Source organism: Perca flavescens, chromosome 8 (assembly GCF_004354835.1).
Source record: "Perca flavescens isolate YP-PL-M2 chromosome 8, PFLA_1.0, whole genome shotgun sequence".
NCBI classification, from domain to species: Eukaryota; Metazoa; Chordata; class Actinopteri; order Perciformes; family Percidae; genus Perca; species Perca flavescens.
Genome location: NC_041338.1, coordinates 13,516,297 through 13,539,348, shown reverse-complemented (window position 1 = coordinate 13,539,348; position 23,052 = coordinate 13,516,297). Strand labels below are relative to the sequence as shown.

General features: G+C 40.2%; 3 protein-coding genes across 3 annotated transcripts; 2 read left to right on the top strand and 1 right to left on the bottom strand.

Annotated features, from left to right (window-relative positions):
- The first annotated feature begins 49 nt into the window (after positions 1-49).
- On the top strand, positions 50-14,056 carry ccdc77 (coiled-coil domain containing 77). Its single transcript, XM_028585333.1, has 12 exons — positions 50-135; positions 835-883; positions 1,301-1,487; positions 1,609-1,751; positions 3,554-3,650; positions 4,497-4,587; positions 4,797-4,885; positions 5,399-5,547; positions 5,773-6,034; positions 13,108-13,233; positions 13,364-13,516; positions 13,746-14,056. The coding sequence occupies exons 2-12, from the start codon at positions 849-851 to the stop codon at positions 13,890-13,892; spliced, it is 1,479 nt and encodes a 492-aa protein (XP_028441134.1). The 5' UTR covers positions 50-135; positions 835-848; the 3' UTR covers positions 13,893-14,056.
- Positions 14,057-15,068: 1,012 nt separating this feature from the next.
- Positions 15,069-20,231, top strand: hdhd5 (haloacid dehalogenase like hydrolase domain containing 5). The gene is made up of 8 exons (XM_028586011.1): positions 15,069-15,414; positions 16,127-16,330; positions 16,439-16,551; positions 17,071-17,164; positions 17,243-17,276; positions 17,390-17,564; positions 17,677-17,865; positions 18,377-20,231. Exons 1-8 carry the CDS (start codon positions 15,304-15,306, stop codon positions 18,795-18,797), a joined length of 1,341 nt encoding a protein of 446 aa, XP_028441812.1. The 5' UTR covers positions 15,069-15,303; the 3' UTR covers positions 18,798-20,231.
- Positions 20,232-20,556: 325 nt separating this feature from the next.
- rab19 (RAB19, member RAS oncogene family) lies at positions 20,557-22,914 on the bottom strand. The gene is made up of 3 exons (XM_028586012.1): positions 22,624-22,914; positions 21,200-21,383; positions 20,557-20,901 (listed from the first exon to the last, which is right to left on the bottom strand). Exons 1-3 carry the CDS (start codon positions 22,816-22,818, stop codon positions 20,627-20,629), a joined length of 654 nt encoding a protein of 217 aa, XP_028441813.1. The 5' UTR covers positions 22,819-22,914; the 3' UTR covers positions 20,557-20,626.
- Between the last annotated feature and the right edge of the window lie 138 nt (positions 22,915-23,052).

Here is a 23,052-nt window from a genome sequence, read left to right as displayed (position 1 = left end):
CAATATACATCAACTTCGCTACCGTTTCCCACGAAGAAGACTAAGAGGCGTCAACTTCCGGGTTTCAAAAGCTTGATTAGCAACGAACAACATCGCCGTCCTGACTGAAGAGTTGTGTGTTTGGAAAGACTCTGCGTATGTAAAATGTATTAGTATGCTAGACAAAAACGCCGGAATTTTGTTTAATATACCTTTGTTATTTAGTATTGTTATGTGCTTACTTTATTTTCGCTTAATCTGAAGTTTCGCCATTAGTAACGTTAACGCATATCATGAAAGAGACAGACAAACGTTGTAGCATATAACGTTAACTTAACGGAGATAGATATGCTAATTTGGTTTTTCTCGTGCGTGGAGTACAACTTCAGTCTGCCCAACTGAGACGAGTTGTTTTTGAGCTAAATATGAAAGCGTTAAATATGTGCGTAACGTCACTTCGAAGAATAACGTTAGTAGACTTTGCTTTCAAACGTCCCGCTCCCCCTGGCGCCCAACTCATGGCAACTCAGATAACGTTACACACTTTGAACACTTCCCTTTATAGTTTAACTTTTACATTTTACAAACTTACCCTCTCCTAACGCCTCTTCATGGTTTTTGGCATATTGAAATGTGGCAACCGTCTTGGACACAACGTTTGCTGTAAACATTTCAGTATTAAGCTAATACTGATTTCTCACAGGCGCCCTAAATTGACATCTCTGTGTACACAGTATTAACATGTAGTCTATATTCCATCTCTCACTCAATTTTCAAGTTTTTACAGAATTGGTTGACCTGCAACAACAAACCATTTTTGTAGTATTGATGACAGGTGGCCGCTATGTTTTTCAGTGTTGTGTGCTGGGATGGGATCTCCAACAAAAGATGCAATACCACACAGGTAAGATCATAAAGTAAACAAGAGGACAGATATTTGTGTGGTCTCGCTGCAAGAGAAATGCCGTTGTAGCACTAATAAGGGCTCCTGCATACTGCACACATATATATATTTCGAAATATGTGCAAACACAAACATATTGACAAAATAAATTATTTCATTTTATCAATGGGAAACGTATGTGTACAGACAAGGCTAGCAGCAGAAGCCCAGCATCAGACACATTTCTGGTATGCAAAGATATAGAAGCCCTAAGAGTAATCATTCATCTTCATTTATTGATGTTTATAGGATTTGCTGCAGACATGTACTGTACCTGTACAGGATAACATGTCCTTTGCTATCATGTTAAAAGAAACTGCTGGCCTTATAGTTGAGTGTTAGTGCAGTTTTTTTTTTTTTTTTTTTTTTAAATTAAAGAGCCAACGATTGTACCCCTGGTCGAGAACCTGACTCCCCGCTTCCACCCATCCATGAGCGGCTGGCGTACCTGCGTCCCTCCAGGGAGCTACTGGAGTTCTACAGGGAGAAGATTGCCCAGTTTGATGGAGAACACGAGGAGCTGCTGCAAATGCTGGAGAAGTACAGAGGTATCACAGAGGGCCAGGTGAGATATAGCTAGGAGTAGTATGTGATTGCTTTGTATGGGACGTTGCTTTTCAGTTATGTCGGAGTGTATTCGCCTGTTTTAACTTATCTTCTCTCTGTATCTCTGAAAATCCTCTCAGCATAAACTACAGTGGGAGGTACGGCAGCGTGAGGGAGAGATTGCGGAGCTGCAAAGCGCTCTGAGTGACATGCAGGTCTACCTTTTCCAAGAGAGAGAACAGTCTCTTCGGCTTTATGCAGAAAATGACCGACTTAAGATCAGGTAGGTGCACGGTTTAAGGATCCATCAGATTTTTAAACGTGATAGCAGGAAAAGCACGTGTGTAATTAAAGGAATACTTCACCTGCAAAATGATCATTTGTATATGAAGTATTCCTTTAATAACATTAGTTAGGGCTGCTTTAGATGCAGGTGTTCCATATCCATGGCCCTGCTATTATATGTAGTGATGTTTGATCACTGACTGGGTTAACTGGGACACTTAAATGGAATGGAGCCAGATAGGGCTGCACAATTAATTGCAATTTTATCAAAATTGCAATATGAACTAGTGCAATATCCAAATCGCAGAGGGCAACAATATTTGTTAAAGGCAAAATATGTGCCAAACCATTCTAAAATAAGGTATTATGGTGCTGCAGAGACGTCCCGGCCTACAAATTGGTATCCTACAGACTAAAAAAAAAAAATCTTTGTTTGGTACAGATCCTCGTAAAAAAATCACACTTCAATCATTTTTATTTTTTTCAATGAAAATGATCATTCCCTCCAATATCGTGAATCAAATCACAATATCGGTCAAAATAATCGCAATTAGATATCTTACTAATATCGCGCTGCCCTAGAGCCAGCATTAATGTTAGTAGTTATTAAGGTTGCAAAGGGTCGGATAATTTACAAGGGAAGGTAAGCTTGGACATTTTTTTCAATTCAAAAAGCGTACCTTATTTAACAGTGAACTTATTTTTTGGGCAAATTAAAAATTATTACTAGGTCTTATAACATGTTTTAGTTATGAGTATGCCCATTTCATTTAATTGTAACCATGCACTGCTTTCAGCAGCACACTCTTCCATCTGCTAACATCCCATTAAATAGGATTTCATTAAAATTACAACACTGTATGCACAGTGCATTCTCCCATACTTGCATGAATTTTATATTTTTTATGACATTTCAGTAAACCAACAGATATTAGCCTAAAGCAAAGTACACAGTTTATAACATGTTAACACCTTCTGCTAGTTTTTGCCAGTTAGCTGTCACCATGTGGGATGTAGTTTGATAGAGCATGCTAATGCTAATTTAGGAGTTTTAATTCATCTATTTCCTTTTTATTTTTTTTATTGTAAAACATTTATTTTATAAACTAGTGGTTGACTTTAAACCCTACTTTTGCACACAGCCCACGTTGTCGGCTCAGATTTTCAAAGTGCCTTTCCTCATTATTTAACTTGCGAGCTAGCTAACTTGTCACATTTCACACTGTACGTATTTGACAAAGAAATATACATTTATTTGACAAATTAATGGATTATGTCTGTTAATGATATGGTAAATACAGCCTGGTAAATAACCCTTATATTTCCATTTTATTTACCATAAATTCCTGTTAATTCCCATGGAAAGTTACCTCCTTGAATAATCCCAGAATTTCGCAACTCTAGTAGTTCTGCTGTACATGTGCTTTTCCTGATATAACAAGTCAAAATGCCTGCCATGTAAAAAAAAAAAAAAAAAAAAAAAAAAAAGGCTAGATGTTAATAGTAATAGGTCACTGGGCTATATGATTGGCTGCCATGGGACATACTCCATATTATTTCTGATTATTTAAAGCCCTTACACACCCATCCACACTTGCCTGATTAGACCTCTTCATAAGACCAGGAAGTCGTATACAGACTGTTCTTGATTGACAGAGGTCTAACCAGCCAAAGTAAAGGAAAGCACCTGTGGGGGTGTGCATAGCCTTAAATATCTATCTTCAGTGTTGATTTACCATTATTTTTTTTCACTCGGACTTGTGAACATAAAACAATTTAACCTAATTCTCTGTTGTACAGAGAGTTGGAGGACAGGAAGAAAATCCATCACCTTCTTGCCCTGGTGGGTACTGATGCAGGAGAGATCACATATTTCCACAGGGAACCTCCTCACAAGGTACAAATGTTTACTTCATCATAGGCCTATCACAGCAGACGCTTGACTTAGAGCTGGGTGATATGGAGAAAATCAAATATCACGATATTTTTGACCAAATACCTCAATATCGATACCGCAACGATATTGTAGTGTTGACAATTGGTGCTTTCACAAAATATTTACACAATGAGATTTTTGATGAATAATAATCAGTAATGTGGATATAATGACTAAGTGGATAAAAGCAAATAATAGAATAGTTACAACAGTCTGGTAAGTTCAGAAAATGACATCACTTTACTGTAATGCAGCCTGTAAAAGACAACACTTATGTCCTATCACGATATTATGATATCCAAAATCTAAGATGATATCTAGTCTTATTATTCACCATAATAAATGCTACATTGGCTATAAATGGAACCGAGGCATTGCTAATGTGATTAGTTGTTTTTTTTCCTCCAGAATATCTGCAGTGAAAAAGTTTGACTAGACATCAAATCATTACAATGTCATGTCCTACATTTTAAAACAGATTTTTTGTTCCACAAATAAGCAAACTGACTGCTGGGAATGCTTATCACTTGTAATTTCTAACAATAAAATATATTGTGAGAGGGCATATAAATTGGGATTTTACATTTTCTGGCTTGCTGCTTGCTTAACTGACCATATGATTTTTAGCTTTAGGTCCAACAGCAGTTTTTGTTTTTCTTCTTTTTTTTTTGTGGATTAACAAACAAACGTAGTGTATTACATTATTTTTACTATACTTTATTACTGTCGATTCAGATTGTGCTAGCAAAAAAGGCAAAGAGAAAATTACTGTTTTGAAGACGGCCGTATGTGATGACTATATTTCAGGTCACTGTCACACAGAGGAACGCCGAGTCCAGGTTGGAGGAAAATCTCAATCTCAGACCAACAAAGTTCAGACCTGCTGCAACCAGGAAAGGTTTGTAATGAATTAAGTCTTAATTTAATATTATTAAGATTTTGTCTAATCATTTAAGAAAGATGTAAATATGATTATTTGTCAGTTGCTGTGTTCTTTGCAAACCTGTTATTAGCGAATAATAACAGTAGTTGATCTTACTCAAACACAGGAAGCATAATTGCTCCAGACAGACTATGCCATTCTGATTTCATGTCTGTTTTAAGCAGAGAGTAGCAGGAGAACCAAATCCACAGACGGGGTAAATGGAGAGAGCCTGGAACAATACAAGAACGATAACCAGACGTTGTTACTACAGGTAGGACTAGGTGGCCGCTTGATACCATATTATATATGTATTATATTATATTGTATATCATATTATATATTGGTATTCTGTTTTATATTATACATATTTTAATATATATATATATAATATATTATATATTATTATATATAATAATAACTTTTATTTATATAGCACCTTTCATGAAACCCAAGGACACTTTACAGAATTACTGTGGCTAAGCTAAGGGGTTTCTACTTTTATTAATTATTTTCTCTTTTAGTTCATGTACCTTATTTATTTCTGTTAACTTTCTATACTTACATAAGTTTCTTAAAATCCAGATAATACAGATGAGTTACTTATAGGTATTTATCTATGTTATTTCTTTTGTACTGCTGCAACGACCAATTTTCACCGCTGGGAAGTAATAAAGGTGTATCTTGTTTTATAACAAGGGACTGAAACTTTTTTTTCCCTCTACTGTCTCCACGGTTTTGGTGTGAGTTTACCAAGCTATTATTTTTTGTGGCCTAATGTTTCCAGGTGGAGGCTCTGCAGGCTCAGATGGAGGAACAAACCCGACTGGCTAAAGAGCAGGTAGAGTCTCTGCTGGAGGATCGACGGATTAAAACGGAGGAGGCACAGGCCCAATGGCAGAGAGATCAGGAGCGAATCACAGCTCTGACTGACAAGTGGGTCTTTTTTTTTTTTTTTTTTTTTTTTTTATTCATTCACCACTACTTTACTACTTACAGCTGAGTATATTTTAGGAATGATGCCCTTCTTTTGTGAAGGACGGATTGTGACTTGTTGTTCTTCTTTCTGGAATTATACTCATGAACTTTGAATGATAATAAATACTTTTACACCTTATCTCAATTTATATCTCGCACCTCCTTTTACGTTTGACACCTCAGGCTCGAGCGAACCCAGAACCTTTTGTATGAGAGCACCCGAGATTTCTTACAGCTGAAGTTTGACACACGGGCTCATGAGAAGAGCTGGATGGTGGAGAAGGACCGGCTTCTGAGGGAGCTGGACTCCTGCCACAACCGCCTGAGGAAGACTGGGTCTGCCGGTGCCGAGCTGGGCCGAACGTGGCAGCCCAGCAGCAGCACAGCCCTGCTCCTCCCCCGGCCTCAGCCAGAGTCACAGCACACACACAAGGAGGAGCTAAAAGTAAGATTTGTTGCTTTTTTCTTTTTTTTTTTTATTCTAAAAGATAAACATTTAAAGGAACACGCTGACTTATTGGGACTTTAGCTTATTCACCGTATCCCCCAGAGTTAGATAAGTCCAAACATACCCTTCTCATCTCCGTGCATGTCGTAACTCTGTCTGACGCACCCATAGTTAGCCTAGCTTTGCACAGATCCTGGAGGTAACTGGCTCCATCTAGCCTACTGCTCCCAATAAGTAACAAAATAACATATGTAATATAATAATATATGTTGTGATTTGCATAGTAACAGGGTGTACAGATAAGTTCACATGAGACACAGCCATCTTTTAACCGTATACAAACTGGGAACTATATTCTCAAAAGGCGAAGCACTGCTACTTGGGCGGAGTGATTTAGCGCAACACCTGAAAAGCACCGTTGTTACTCTCTGCTACTCACCACGGGGCTTCAGGTGCTGCGAGCAAATCACTCCGCCCAAGTAGAGGTGGGCGATATATCGTTTAGACGATAATATCCAAATTGTTGCCTGGACGATATGCAAAATTGGGATATCGAATATTTCATAATTTGTACAATCCGACCACCCAAACATGAAAAGAGCTGAAGGAAGTTAAAGAGAAAACAAATAGCGCACACTATAACCTTCTAAACAATTATATGTAGCGATTTTAATACTGTAGGGGTTTGTTTGACTGTATTTTTTTGTACAAAATCACGATCGTCCCGCACGAGAGTAAGTTGCTACTAGTTCTTACCTGTGCGTTATGACGTTCACTCATGTCAACAAAGATGGCGGTGCGCGATTGTGCAGTGGCTCTCCTCTCGGTGTATATTTATACAAGTATAGGGTGACCAGATTTTCTGGAGCTAAAACCGGGACACTTTGCGTGTGACCGTAGTGTGTTTGTGCACGCACACTCTTTTTAACGTGAACATGTGCCATCTCTACACAGACACAGACAGTAACTTCATTATTTTGATCCTAGGCTCCTCGTCTAATAATAATTGTTTTTCCTGTGAAATTAACAAAATTGCAGTAACAGCCTTTTTCAGTTTAGTGGGAGATTTATATTGATTTTTTCTAAAAAAAGATTTTTTTAAGTGTTATTTATTCCAATAACAGCAAAGTAATTAAAATGATTAATTGAAAATTTTGAGCATTAAACACTTAATTTCCTGCATTCTGGTGAATTTGTATGCACCTATTTCTACCTTTTTCTGAATCAATGTATGCTGCAAATATCTTTATTTAAAGAGAAACAGATTACAATCCAAATATAAAAACATAATGGAATATATTGCAGTAAGGCTGTCAGGCATTCTGAATTGCTTTCAACTATTTATTCTCCTTTGGATGGACTTTTCTAATTATATCTGAGTCAGCACACATGTAGCCTATAGGCATCATTACTCTTACCTCCTGTTTTGCGTCTTTTGTTGGTTAAGTAACCTCCTTAATGTGCATATGACAATTATTCACCTCAATGATACATTCATTCATTTTAATTTATTAATAAACCCCTGGACTGTAATATTTCAGATGTTTGAGCAAGATTTACTGCTCTTGTCCAAAACTTTGTGCACATTCAAAGTATATAAACACAGTAGTGTTCTCTGTGATTTGGAGGAGTCGTGATATTTTGAGAAAAATAAAGTGATAATAGGCTATTACAAGAATAAAATCACAAGCTATATTTCAGAAAATAATCTATACCTGCACCATAGTCTGCTGTGCATTACGTGATTGCTCTACTGATACGGTAGATCTCAGACCTTCTGACAGACACAGAGCCCCGTTTGGGTCTCTGGTCTCTGAATGAGACAAATTGTTTAGCTATGGAAGTGGCTGTACGCTGCTCTACGTCGGAGGTGGAAACCCAAAACTAAAGAATACACGGAGCACAAACGCAACACATCTGCCGCAGCATGGCCACAGCTGAGCGCATCCATGAACCTGAAGCTGCGCTGCATTTTACAGAGTGGACACTAAGAGACCCACAGGTCTGCTTCAGAGCTCCGTGTGTCTGAGTCTGAACCGTAGACTGGAAACGTCACGTCACGGGAACTTCAAACTAAATCATTAGTATTGCGCTCCTAAACTTTGTTGATGGCATCACTGTATTAGACTGATTTGGCTACGATTCCTCCGAAAACTTTACCCCTTTCACAGCTTTCCTCACGGAGAGACGGTTGCTAGGTGATAGCAACAAATACAGCAGGGTCGGACCCCGCACGTAGCTGCCCGTTCTATTCGCCTCGGAAAAATAAATGGACAAAGTTACATTCGGGGCTACACTCAAAACATTCGGGGCTGAAGACACGGCAAAATCGGCTGACGCCGCTCCTGGTGTAAACCGGGACATTTTAGCGTCCCGACAGGCTTTTGTCGGGACTCGGGACAAGCAATTAAAATCGGGACTGTCCCGGTCAAACACTTCGGTAAAGTTAGACAGAAATTGGCAGATTTGCGGGTTCGCGGTTCAATAAATCATAAGCGAAACGTGTTAGTTACACAATAGGCAGCTCTATCTAACCGTAGGAAGGTAGACAACAAGCTACAACCCGGTTTTTATCCGAAAGTACCGTCTACATATGTGGATAAATCCCATGCATCCCTGTGAGCGTTCAGCTTTCAGCGTCTAGGGACCGTCTACAAAGTGCAAAACCAAAATTGGATACAAAGAGAAAAATTCAACAGCTTCACTGTCATTGAGCCTAGCTCTTCCAAAATCACTTGCCCAGGCTATTTTTTATGAATTTGTATTGTGAAAAAATTCAATACCATCAATGTTATTGAGTCTAGTGCTTCCAGATTTACTCCACACATCTAGGGCCTCCCTCTGAACATACTACACCTGCTATTTTTGGAAAATCTGGCTCAGCCTATTTATAATCTATTTTAATTGATGATTTGGGAAGCACTATAATCAAAAAGAGTAAAGCTATTGAATTTTTTTCACAATAAAAATACATAAAAAATAGGCTGAGCCAGCGGTGGTGTAATATGTTCAGAGGGGGGCCCTAGATGTGTGGAGTAGATCTGGAAGCACTAGACTCAATAACATTGATGGTATTGATTTCTTTCACAATAGAAATTCATAAAAAATAGGCTGAGCCTGATTCTCAAAAAGTGGCAGGTGTAGTATGTTCAGAGGGAGACACTACATGGTTGGAGTGATTTTGGAAGAGCTAGACTCAATAACATTGATGGTATTGATTTTTTTCACAACACAAATACATAAAAAATAGCCTGGGCCAGCTATTCAAAAATTAGCAGGTGTAGGATGTTGATAGGGAGACCCTAGATGTGTGGACTAAATTTGGAAGCACTAGGCTCAAAAACTGTGAAGCTATTGGATGTTATCCACAATAACAATTCTTTAAAAATAGACAGAGCCTGCTTTCCCAACATAAGAAGGTGTAGTATGACAGTATTGAATTGACAGTATTGAATTTCTTCCAATACAAATTCATTAAAAATAGGCTAAGCCATATTTTCAAATATTACTCAGTGTAGTATGTTCAGAGGGAGGCTATAGATGTGTGGAGTGATTTTGAAAGAGCTAGACTCAATAGCATTGACGGTATTGCAATTTCTCAAAATAAAAATACATTATAAATAGGCTGAGTCAGATTTTCAAAACTTAGCGGGTGTAGTATGTTCCGAGGGAGGCCATAGATTTGTGGAGTGATTTTGGAAGAGCTAGACTCAATAACATTGACGGTATTGAATTTTCCCCCAATAAAAATCTATTATAAATAGGCTGAGTCAGATTTTCAAAATTTAGCGGGTGTAGTATGTTCAGAGGGAGGCCATAGATGTGTGGAGTGATTTTGGAAGAGCTAGACTCAATAGCATTGACGGGATTGAGATTTTTCACAATAAAAATTTATAAAACATAAGCTGAGCCAGATTCTCAAAAAGTGGCGGGTGTAGTATGTTCAGAGGGAGACACTACATGGGTGGATTGATTTTGGAAGAGCTAGACTCAGTAACATTGAAGGTATTGAATTTAGGCAGAGCCTGCTTTCCCAACATAAGAAGGTGTATTATGTTGGTAGGGAGGCCCCAGATGTGTGGAGTAAATTTGGAAGCACTAGGCTCAATAATAGTGAAGCTATTGGATAATATCCCCAATCAAAACTCTTTAAAAATATCCAGAGCCAGCTTTCCCAACATAAGAAGGTGTAGTATGTTGGTAAGAAGCCCCCAGATGTGTGGAGTAAATTTGGAAGCACTAGGCTCAGTAACAGTGAAGCTATTGGATGTTATCCCCAAAAAGAATTATTTAAAAATAGGCAGAGCCTGCTATACCAACATAAGAAGGTGTAGTATGTTTGTAGGGAGCCCCCAGATGTGTGGAGTAAATTTGGAAGCACTAGGCTCACTAACGGTGATGCTATTGGATGTTATCCCATATAAAAATTAATAAAAAATAGTCTGAGCCTGCTTTCCCAACATAAGAAGGTGTAGTATGTTGTTTGGGAGGCCCTAGATGTGTGGAGTAAATTTGGAAGCACTAGGCTCAGTAACAGTGAAGCTATTGGATGTTATCCCCAATAAAAAGTCTTTAAAAATATCCAGAGCCAGCTTTCCCAACATAAGAAGGTGTAGTATGTTGGTAAGAAGCCCCCAGATGTGTGGAGTAAATTTGGAAGCACTAGGCTCAGTAACAGTGAAGCTATTGGATGTTATCCCCAAAAAGAATTATTTAAAAATAGACTGAGCCTGCTTTCCCAACATAAGAAGGTGTAGTATGTTGGTAAGGAGGCCCCAGATGTGTGGAGTAAATTTGGAAGCACTAGGCTCAGTAACAGTGAAGCTATTGGATGTTATCCCCAATAAAAAATATTTAAAAATAATCTGAGCCTGCTTTCCCAACATAAGAAGGTGTAGTATGTTGGTAAGGAGCCCCCAGATGTGTGGAGTGATTTTGGAAGCGCTAGGCTCAATAACAGTGGAGCTATTGGATGTTATCCCCAATAAAAAAATATTTAAAAATAGACTGAGCCTGCTTTCCCAACATAAGAAGGTGTAGTATGTTGGTAAGGAGGCCCCAGATGTGTGGAGTACATTTGGAAGCACTAGGCTCAGTAACAGTGAAGCTATTGGATGTTATCCCCAATAAAAATTATTTAAAAATAGACTGAGCCTGCTTACCCAACGTAAGAAGGTGTAGTATGTTGGTAAGGAGGCCCCAGATGTGTGGAGTACATTTGGAAGCACTAGGCTCAGTAACAGTGAAGCTATTGGATGTTATCCCCAATAAAAATTATTTAAAAATAGACTGAGCCTGCTTACCCAACGTAAGAAGGTGTAGTATGTTGGTAGGGAGGCCCTAGATATGTGGAGTGATTTTGGAAGAGCTAGACTCAATAACATTGACAGTATTGAATTTTTGGCAATAAAAGTTCATAAAAAATAGGCTGAGGCATATTGTAAAAAATGTGTCTGTGTAGTATGTTCAGAGGGAGGCCATAGATGTGTGGAGTGATTTTGGAAGAGCTAGGCTCAAGAACAGTGAAGCTGTTGAATTTTATCTTTGTATCCACTTTCGGTTTTGCACTTTGCAAACGGTCCCTAGATGCTTGGCTGAAAGCATAACGCTCACAGGGATGCATTGTATTCATCCACATAAGTAGACTGTTCTTTCGGATGAAAACCGGGTTGTAGCTTGTTGTCTACCTTCCTACGGTTAGATAGAGCTGCCTATTTTGTAAGTAACACATTTCATCTAAAATGCATTGAACCGCAATCTTGCGAATCTGCCAATTTCTGTCTAACTTTACCAAAGTCGGTCAAACCGGGACGTCTGGTCACCCTACGTACAGCCACACTGAACTAATCAATACAGGACCACGATACAACACAGCCGTTACGAGAGCCTTCCAGGCGGCTCATAACATCCCGGAGGAAAAAGCCTGACCGAGCCCTCCAGGTTGTTGTCGGCGCTAGCACGCCGAGCTAGCTATCTACCGGCAGAATGAGAACATAACTCCGGCACGACCAGAGGCGGAGGACTGCATTTTTGTACAGAATGAATGGAGTACCAACTGCAGGATCGTTGCCCAGTACGGCTCACCTGACCTGGAGCCGTGTCGGTAATATACTGTACATTTTATTTACTACAAAAACAGCACACTGCCGTCTACATAGCCCCCGATGCTAACGTTAGCAAAAGTTTGGTTCACTGCTAACCATAGTGAACAAACTGCAGCGCGATCACCTGGATACGGGATACAGGGGACTTTTACAAGGCGTCCTTAAAGTCTGTTCCCCTCCAGCTTTCTCTCAGCATGTAGATTGTGTTACTAGAGGGAAGAACACACTAGACCATGTATACTCTAACATCAAAAAAGCACACAGAACTGCACCTCTCCCTCACCTGGGCCAGTCAGGTCACATCCAACTCCTGATCCCAGCATAAATCCCGGTCAGAAGGACTATACAGCCAAGTAGAAGGACTATCAGAACCTAATCTGACCCGGCCCTGTCCCAGCTCCAGGACTGCTTCCAATAAGGACATGGTTGTGTACAATATGTTACAGAACAGAGCCCTTTGTTTATTGTTATGATTTCATCTTGCTTGTACATTTTCCCAAGAGAACCCCTGAAATAGCCTCAGAACAGGGCTTCTTTTAACTTCTAGAAGGATTTCAAAAATATCGTCTGAATATCGATATCGAGATATTGAAAAAAAATATTGAGATATTCATTTTTGTCAATATCTCCCACCCCTACGCCCAAGTAGCAGAAGTAGCAGTGCTTCGCCTTTCTGAGAATATAGTTCCCAGTTTGTATACGGTGAGAAGACGGCTGTGTCTAATGTGACACGCACGGAGATGAGAAGGGTACGTATGGACTTGTCTAACTCTGAGCAATACGGTGAATAAGCTAAAGTCCCAATAAGTCGGCATGTTCCTTTTTTAAAAGAAAATTTTCCTTCTAACTTATCCCTTTTGTAAACTAATGTAAACATTGATAGACCTTTCCCTTAAATATCAAAGCTCTTGTTGTTTTGGGGTGTATGTTTGAGTTTTTACCTTATTTAAATGAATCTGTCATCAGGCAATGCAAGAGGATCTGAAGCAAGCCCATCATCTGGCAGAGATGTACAGGGAGCAGTGTATTACGCTGGAGACAGAACTGTCCCAAATCAGAGAGGAAGGGGATGTGGGCAGGGAAATATTTAAGGTACAATGGTTGGACCAATGCTCGTACCTGTAAAATCCTCATACACATCTCTAACTGATTGTTGAGATTTTATGGAATCCCCAAGTCTTGTTACTGATATTTTTGTCTTACCAAATCTCGATGTGTGCAGGAGCGTTCAGACAAAATGGCCAAGCGTCTTCAGCTGATGACTCAGCGTTACGAAGTGCTGGAGAAGAGGAGGGCCATGGAGGTGGAGGGCTTCAAGACAGACCTGAAGCACCTCAGACAGAAGTTCAAAGATGTGGAAAAACAACTCCTCAAGGTAAAAAGGCTTGTCGACTTGTGTCTTAATCAGGTGTAAATTATTTTGGGATTTCAACACAACAAGTGGGTTTTGAGCTCTTTTTTTAAAATCATGAACACAGAAAATATGTGATGTAACAGAAAATGAAAAGTTATTTCATAATTGTCGCCTCCAGCCTTGCATACTGCTGCTATAGTTTAGTTTCATTCATCCTGTTAAACTGGTCTACACGTATCCACTGTTTCAGGCTACTCTGAATATTGGGCCCAACCAGGACTTAGCCATTCTGCATGAGGTACGTCAGACCAACGGCAGGACAAAGAAGGTTCAGGGTGAGCTGATGGCACTGAAGGCTAAGATCTATGGACTGGAAAACGAGCTGAGATTCAGTTGAGGACTGGACTGTGGTGTCAACTGTCTGCCTATAGAAGACAATCTATGTGAGGTTTATCTCCGTCATGTATGTTTGTGCTACTTATTTCTGAAACTTAGAGTGAATGTTATTTCTATTTTTGTACTTTTGGATTAATAAAAATGTTTTGCTACGATGATTTCAAATGAATGAGCACCCACAGTTATTTATGAAATGACTTTTATGAAATGACTACTGCAAACAGCCATAGGCTTCTTCACAGCCGACATCTGGAATTGTCCTAGCAGGAAGAGCACAGGTGTTACTAATATTAACATTAACAATGGAGCTGTTCTGTTCAAGTGTCTCACTAAGCCGCGACAGTGTGCACAGTACCAGGCAGGACCCCTTCACCAAGCAGCTACATGCTTAATTCAACCATCACTAATTAGGATGTCTAGTAAATACTTATTACTGCTCCATTTACAACTTCACTTTATGGTACTCACTACAAGGTAAGTTGGGTTGCCCTTCTGGGCACTGGCAGCAGTAGCTCGCCCGTAGGGACTTGACTTGGGAGTCTGTTTGAGTCCAATTCAAGTCCCTGTACAGACAAAGTATGGATTGTGGACTGGTAGCTGGAGAGGTGCCAGTGAGCAAGGGACCGAACCCCTAACTGCTCGGGGCGCCTTAAAAGGGCAGCCCCCTCACTCTGACATCTCTCCATTAGATTAGTGCATGTGTTCCTGTTTGTGCATGTGTGCATGCATTTTGGGCCAGTGCATAATATGTAATATACCAGTATATATCAACAGTGTAAAAATGTAATTTCCCCCCTAGGGATCAATAAAGTATCTATTCTAGTATCTTCACAAATGTAGAAACATTTGTTTTTATACAATTTTAGAGTTATATTAGTTCAAATATATATTGTACTATAAGAGTAAACTAATCTTAGAAATAGAGATACAAATATCTTATCGTGTTAATTAATAAAAGAACAATCCCGAATTATATCACATTTACAATAAAAAAGTTCATATTACTTTATTACTTTTTATTAATATTACATTACGCTCCAAACTGTATGATGACCTCTTACAAAAAGTCTAAATTGTGGTTTTAATGTTAAAGATTTTGCAGTTAAGTTTAAAGTTAAGTTAAGTTTCATTTCTACATAAACTCCAATCACAAACAAGCTTTACACGTGGTAGCTACAGTGTTTCCGTTGGATAACCGGTTCTGCGCATGTCTTTGGAGATTGCTGTTTTGTGGACTGAATGGCAGCTAAGTTACTGGCAGCATGAGGAGATAGCGCAGAGTTTAGTATTGACTCTCACTGAGATACCATGACCCAGTTCTTCAGTCGTAAGTAGACCGTTACCGTTCGCTCAGCTAAAGCTAGCTCATCTCTTGTTTATCCGCCGGCTTTTACACACAAGTGCCCGGAGAAATGCAGAGAATAAGGTCTTTGAAAACCGGTTGGCAGCTGCTGAAATCAAGCTGTGAGGGAGCAGCAAAACAAGTAAACACTTCGCCTTCGACCTCACGAAATCATAGTCATGTAAGTGGGTGCTTCTTTGCTAACTTCATTTAAAATAAGAAGACGACGTGCACTTTTTGTCTTTTAACATGGTAGCTAAAAGACAAAAAGCTATAGCTGGTTGTACTTATTTTTTTGCCAATTTCAAAGAAAAAAAAAATTATGTAACACAAGGAATAAATTGAACACCACGTTGAAGCTAACGTTAATCACAGCGCACACACACATTACTATGGTGTTTGGCACACCACACATTTTCAACCTCAGTTACTGTCTCGTTTATCCACTTCACTCATCGATGAGTTATCTATTCCAATAAAACCGTGGTGTGTAAGTTACGTACTCTGGGAGCAAAGTCTCACGCAGTTCCCTGTACCTGTATTGACGAGATTATGACGAGTGCTAAGACTATAGACCTTTTTCACGTGTTCACATGTTGACATGTCAGTCATAGTAGGAAAAGCACATGTGTATTCAAAACCATTAATGATGGCTGCATTCCATTTAGGAGAGGCCCTGGTATTGGGCATGCCGACTCACTGAAATAGCTTACTGGGACACTTGATGGAACTGAGGCATTGTTAAGGTTATCAATTTCAGATGTGCTATTCCCTACTATGACAAGTCAAAATGTCTGCTGTGAAAAAAAAAGTCCATTGTGTCACAGCAAGTTAATGAACAATCCTCCCCTGTTTATATACCGCACATGCCGCCACTCTCGCTTCCTCCTCAGGGCTCCAGCTCTTTTGGGCTCCTCTTTGACATCGATGGGGTGCTGGTGCGGGGCAGGACGCCGATCCCTGCAGCCAAGCAGTGCTTCAGGGACCTGGTGGACAGCAATGGGAAATACAAGGTGCCTGTGGTGTTTGTCACCAATGCTGGGAACTGCATGAGGCAGGCCAAAGCTGAGCATCTGTCACATCTGCTCGAGGTGGAGGTAAACTGAACACTTAGCATCATTAAATCATTGTTAAGTGTCTTCCTGTCATGTATGGTTTTTTTTTGTTTTGTTTTTTTTCCTCTTGACATCAATCTTTATTCTCAGGTTTCTCCAGACCAGGTGATGCTGTCCCACAGTCCTTTGCGAATGTTTACCCAGTTCCACAAAATGCGTGTGCTGGTGTCGGGACAGGGTCCTGTGGAGGAGGTCGCTCACAAGTATCCTGTCTTAAATCAGGGGCTGTGCATTTCTGCAACCCCTCTGGATGTGGAACTTAAAAGTGTGCATGTTCTGTTTATTCAGTGCGTTTTTTTTGTTCATGGTCCACTTTGTTATCAGTATTTAAGCTTTGTACCCTTTGTTCCCTTTGCTGCCTGACCGTCTCAGTGAGGTCCTTTCACCGAATTCCTACTTTAAATGTATTTTCCATTCGGGATTGGTGGGAGTTTTTTTTCCCATTCCCATGTGTGGTTTAGCATTAATTTAAGTCAGTGTGTGGATATTTAAAGCCTTGGATTTTGTTCTTACTTTATTTTCTGAATAAAATCTCAGAATAACCCAGTGGTTAATGCCTTCCTAATGTATTAAGAAATATAGAAAGTTATACCTTTAGGAAAGAAATTACAAAATGAAAAATCCCCATTGTGATTCTTTTGTAAGACAGAAGTATTTACTTCATGTGTGTTTTGCTGTAACTTTTGCTCACCTGTGTTTAACTTTAACCCACCGAACTTCAGCCTGGGCTTTCAGGATGTTGTTACTGTAGACATGCTCAGGGAAGCATATCCTCTTCTGGATGTTGTAGATCACAACAGAAGGCCCAAAGACAGTGTAAGTAGTATAAATATTGAAGCCAGTTTATGTTCGTTTACGGATGAGTCATAACCAATTGTGTATAATGTCTCACAGATTCCCCCCACCAAAGGCTTATGGCCAATAGACGGTAAGTTTCCTCACACAGTCAACATTGTAGCAATAAGTGTAACGCAATTCATAAAGAACACGGGTATGGCTGTCTTTTATGCTATTTCCGTCTTTGCCTGTTTGTCCCTACAGCTGTCATCTTATTTGGTGAACCAATCAGATGGGAGACCAACCTCCAGCTTATCCTTGATGTGCTTCTGACGAATGGGAACCCAGACAATGCCTGGAGTTCGATGCGGTACCCTCACATCCCAGTCCTGGCCTGTAACATGGACCTGCTGTGGATGGCCGAGGCGAAGAATCCCAGGTACTCTGCGTGTGCGTTAAAAGAATACACACATTAGAACGTATATCACACCCAGCAACATTATCTTTCACTTCACTACAGTGTTATTATACTTAATGTCCCTGTCTCATAGGTTCGGTCACGGTATGTTTCTGGTGAGCTTAGAGAGCCTGTACAAGAAGGTGACTGGCTACGAGCTGAAGTACGAGGCTCTGATCGGTAAACCTAGTGTGGTGACTTATAACTACGCTGAGCTGCTGATTAGACAGCAGGCCGAGAGACTTGGCTGGACCACACCTGTGAAGAGGCTGTATGCTATAGGGTGAGTGACTCAGTCGTCTCTTGACTTTAGACCCACCTTTGTCACTCAAAGAGTTGTCCTGTTTGTCCTTTTGTTGAACACAAAAACTTTGATTTGAAGTAAAAGCCCCTTTTAATGCGTTGTCACTAGGACTGGGCGATATGGAGAAAATCAAATATCACGATATTTTTGACCAAATGCCTCAATATCGATACCGCAATGATATTGTAGTGTTGACTATTGGTGCTTTCACAAAATATTTACACAATGAGATTTTTGATAAATAATCATCAGTAATGTGGATATAATGTCTAAGTGTGTAAAGGCAAATAATAGAACAGCTGGAACAGTCTGGTAAGTTCAGAAAATGACCTCACTTGACTGTAATGCAGCCTTTAAAACTAGGAAAAGACAACACTTATGCCATATCACGATATCCAAAATGTAAGACGATATCTAGTCTCATATGACGATATCAATATAATATCTATATATTGCCCAGCTCCAGTTGTCACTTCATCTCTTTTTATAGTGATAACCCCATGGCCGACGTATACGGCGCCAACCTCTACAACCACTACCTTCAGGCTTCTCGCCGCACCAAGGCCCAGATGCAGGCCAAGAGTCGCGGAGGAGGTGTAGATCCCTTGGCAGAAGCTGCTGACGCACCAAAAATGACCTCAGCCGAACTAGGCGGAGCGTCAGCTGAGTACGGGGCAGAGGAGGACCTCCCCGAGGGCTGCAGCTCCATCCTGGTGTGCACGGGGGTGTACAGCAGAGAACGGCAGGAGCTGCCCTCGGACCCGGCGCACACTGTCACGGAGCAGCACATCTTCCACGGTCACAGGGACTTCCGCTTTGACCCCAGCCTCACGCAGCCGTCCTTCGTGGTGGAGGATGTGAAGGAGGCGGTGGAGCTGGTGTTTCAGCAGGAAGGCTGGCCTCTAGAGTAGGACGGTAAGTGGCCCTCAAACTCTGGCTTCATCTCCCAGCCGTCCATTAAACAGCTCTACCGACCCTTAACTGGTAGCAGCGGAAGCTTTATGAGCTTCATTTTTAATCCATGCCCCTGATGTAGCTGTTTCAGGGGCTTCTTCTTAGAGATTTTGAATAAAGTGCCATAGAATCAGCTGCAAAAAAAAAACAATATGCAGTTTTAACACTAATTATAAGTAGGATTGGGCATCGAGAACCGATTCCTATTTAAAAAAGTGACGATTCCAGTGAATGCACTGGAATGGTTTCTTTATTGGAATCGTTTAGAGGATTTGGTTTCAAATCCGATCTTCGCTTCCCAATTTCACATGCGCAAGTTTTGGTTTCCGAAGCGGCCAGGCGCTTGTTGTGTCACAGCCTTGGAGCACAGTAAGCAGTGCTCTAGTGTGGCTTTATTTTACACTGAAAAAGCCCTGTAAAACGGCAAACCGCCATTGAATCCAAATACAACTTTCCTCTTATTTGTGAAAATAGGCATGTGACCCATTTCAACTCCATCCCTCAAAGAATCGATAAGAAGCGGAATCGAAAGGAGGAATCGGAATTGGAATCAGAATTGTTAAAATCCAAACGATGCCCAACCCTAATTATAGGGAGCCAAGTTCATTAATGTGTGTCCTTTCTTGCCTTTGTACGACACAATCTATATCTGTTTTCTCTTTTTTTAACGCACATGGATTGTTAAGAAGTCTAGGTGTTGAGTTACATGCATTTTTACTACACTCAGACTTTTATTGAGTATCTGCAAGTTCATGGATGAGAGACATTGTTCAAACATAGTTAACACCTTAAACGGAATAATGTTCAGATTGATCCAGAAATAGCTGTATAAAGACCCATGTGCTGGCTCATCTGTGACATGACATATTGTCCAGATAAAGATGGATTTTATTCTTTGCACAACCGGCTACATAACTGGCTCATCTTGCCTTTCCAAAATATGCACCCCCCACCAGGTCCTAACTAGACCATATCTGCTGTTTGTTTTTTACTGCTGTCATATTTCAGATTGTTTTTTTGTTGTTTTTTTTTAAATAGGGTGAATGCATAACCACTAATGTTGATGAGATAATGTTGCCAGATTTATTAGTACCTCAACATTTTTGATTTTAGCCTCAATTATGAGTACGGTCATTTTATTTAAGTATTATTTTGTGGAAAAAGTACCACTGTTTCATCATAAATTTAAAAAAAGTGCTATTCTTTTGTCAAATGGTTAAAGTAATAAAATGTTTTTTTATGGATGGTTAATTTAAATGTCTGTAATAGAAGACTTTTGTGGGAGAAAACGCGTACCTACAGTTGCAGCCCCACTGAACATGTCGCAAGGTGCTGGTTTGTTATATTTGTAAATGACAGGTGGAATAAAGTATGATTTGCAAGTGACTTAATTGGTAGGTTAAAACTGTGGAACTCCGGTTAATGTACAGTAAAAAAAAAAAAAAGTCCTACTGAATGAAAGAAAAATGAAAAAGGATGAAAAACACAAAAAGTTGCTTGTCAAGTGAGAACATTCTGTATACTGCAGTACGATCTTAGCACAGAGTCCTCCAGCATTGGTGTGGTCCCATTCAGCAAAGGTTGTGCTCAGTAGAATAATACAAAATACGTTTGATAAGCAACCACCATTTAAAACCTGTGTTACTGATTCTACAAACTTTATAAATATTTAAAGTCAAAATATGTACAAAACTCTCACACACACACAACGCATATACAGTATGTAGTTTCTCCTAAACTGTGAACACTATTTTTACCAAACAAGTCTAAAACAACACATCCCTGCTCAGCACCCACACTTTTTATCTGAAGACACGGTGCCATAAACCGGGTGGGTGCTGTTACTCAAAATTAATTGGGGCGATTCTTGGGAAATCTCCTCGATGGTGGTCATGCCGTTGCGTGCCAGCAGCTCCCGAGCCATGAGGATGAAGGCCGCCTCCACGTTCTGGGCCTCCTTGGCCGAGGTTTCTAGAGCAGCCAGCACACCGTTATTTTCTGCCAGAGTGCACGCGTCCTCGAACAACACCTGTCGCTGAGCTTGGAGGTCTGACTTATTACCTGCAAGGATAAACAGAGCAGGAAGTGCAAAATATATATATATATATATATATATATATATATAAAATTAATCTCTATCATCGTAATCTGACACTTTCTCAATTAATTGTTTTGTCTATAAACTTGACAAAGAAATACAATTGTTAAACATTCTTATTATAGTTACCACAATTTAACAGATCCCAGTGTGACGTATTGATATTGCTTGTTTTTTTTCCGACCAACAGTACAAAGTCTAGGAATATTTTCGGGGGGTTTACTGACCAACATAAAAACAACTTCTTTTCACTTTAATTACCAATGAGGATCAGCACCACGCTGGCAGCTCCAAACTGCTCCACCTCCCTTATCCAGTGGGGAACCGATTCAAATGTGCTGCGGCGTGTGATGTCATAGGCCACCATGGCACCGTGGGCGCTGCGGTAGTAGCTCTGAGTTATGGTGCGGAAACGCTCCTGACCTGCCGTGTCCCACACCTGCATCTGCAATGACAAAACAGAAATGACTTGAAGGAGAATTCCGGCGCAAAATGAACCTAGGGGTTAATAACACGTGTACTGAGTCGACCGTTCTCTGGGATACGTTTTCATGCGAATCGAATGTGACCAGTTATAGCGCTAATTAGCTTATAACGCTAGTTATAAAAGTAAAAAGAAATCGCTATTTTTATACCACTAACACGGCTCAAAATAGCCCCACACTCCAACTGTAGCATAATGAGGGTCCCTATACATGTAAACCGAAGCATTTAGAACTTTGTAACTGTACAGACAGTTTATTAAAAAGATGTTTTAGAAAGACAGTACTGTTTACGTATACATGCGGGCGCCATCTTGGGAAAATAGTCATGACCAGACGAATGATGTGCTTGAGCTGTGTTCCTGGTTACTGGTTGCACGGCGTTCGGAAAAGAATTTGAACATCGACAACTTCTCAGTCCCTCCCCGCCTTTACGCTAAAGCCCAAAACGGTCTCCTAAGCCCCTCCCCCAGCAAGGGAGAAGGAATGTGTGTGCATGAGCAGTGATTGACACGCAGTTAGACACCCCTCCACCGCCCCCACGCCTGGCCCTGATTGGTGCATCTGAACAGGGAGCGGTGGATTTTTGCAAATCGCACTACAGGCTGTAGGTGGTGCCAGAGGAGCCGGATTTTTTTTTTTTAAATTACCTGCCTCATGTTGTTCTACTGGAACATAGGGTCAGTTTCAGCAAATATGACAGTTAGTTTTATAAGGCTTACCTACTGCACCTTTATAATGGTTACAAAATGTGTGTTGGGTATCTTCACAAACATATTTTAAGTTATTCAGACGTGCTGTGAACTCTGAAAGTGATCGGTCCTTTTTCAAACATGATTGCGCACACGACTCCAAAGTAATTTGCATAAAAAGACATCTTTGCAGTTAACAAATTAACACACCCAGAAAGCTAACACGGATGATGTCATTTGAAGAAAGCAGTCAGCCACTCCTCTTTCTCTAAAGGAAAACTTCAACAAGCAAAGGGAGTATTTGCTTTAAGGATAACTACACAGACACATCTCACATATTTTTGTTCAGATATTTTAAAAAATATACCCATGATCAAATGAAATGAACCCTAATGTATGTATTGCATTAGAAGCTGTGATATAGGAATGTGTCTTATAAAAATAAAGAAGAAATAAACTTCTAAATAAATAAAAAGACATTGAAAAAAAGAGCTGAGTGCATGTCACCTACCTTCACCTTTTTGCCATCAATGTCCAGGGTGCGAACCGTAAAGTCGACCCCGATGGTGTTTTGCTGCTTCTCGATGAATATGCCAGACTTGAAGCTCTGGACCACACAGGTCTTCCCCACATCTGAGTCGCCAACCAGGATGATTTTGAAAAGAAAGTCGAAAGAGTCCTCAATCTCCGGCCCTGCAGACTGCATGGTGAAGGGAGGAATGTACAGTATACACACAAAAAAACGGAGGCCAAAATACTTGATCCAAGACCTCTTTGCCTCAATGCAACAGAACGTGTTGTGTCAATAGAAACTAAGGCTATTTACAGAAACAACAGTCAAATCCATGTCAGATAAAGAGGCAAATCAGGTTTATAACAGCTGGAGTGTAACAGTTGATGTGGCTCCAGCCGAATATGTGTGATTCGTAGGTAAAGTTAT

Excerpts from the sequence above, each read along its gene's own strand:
- ccdc77 (XM_028585333.1), top strand. The coding sequence starts at position 849 with ATGGGATCTCCAACAAAAGATGCAATACCACACAG. Across the intron at positions 1,752-3,553 it reads AATGACCGACTTAAGATCAG|AGAGTTGGAGGACAGGAAGA; the intron begins GTAGGTGCACGG and ends TCTGTTGTACAG. Across the intron at positions 13,234-13,363 it reads TGGGCAGGGAAATATTTAAG|GAGCGTTCAGACAAAATGGC; the intron begins GTACAATGGTTG and ends CGATGTGTGCAG.
- rab19 (XM_028586012.1), bottom strand. The coding sequence starts at position 22,818 with ATGCAGTCTGCAGGGCCGGAGATTGAGGACTCTTTCGACTTTCTTTTC. Across the intron at positions 21,384-22,623 it reads TTGATGGCAAAAAGGTGAAG|ATGCAGGTGTGGGACACGGC; the intron begins GTAGGTGACATG and ends TTGTCATTGCAG. Across the intron at positions 20,902-21,199 it reads CGTGGTGCTGATCCTCATTG|GTAATAAGTCAGACCTCCAA; the intron begins GTAATTAAAGTG and ends TTATCCTTGCAG.
- hdhd5 (XM_028586011.1), top strand. The coding sequence starts at position 15,304 with ATGCAGAGAATAAGGTCTTTGAAAACCGGTTGGCAGCTGCTGAAATCA. Across the intron at positions 17,277-17,389 it reads AGGCTTATGGCCAATAGACG|CTGTCATCTTATTTGGTGAA; the intron begins GTAAGTTTCCTC and ends TTGTCCCTACAG. Across the intron at positions 17,565-17,676 it reads GCCGAGGCGAAGAATCCCAG|GTTCGGTCACGGTATGTTTC; the intron begins GTACTCTGCGTG and ends CCTGTCTCATAG.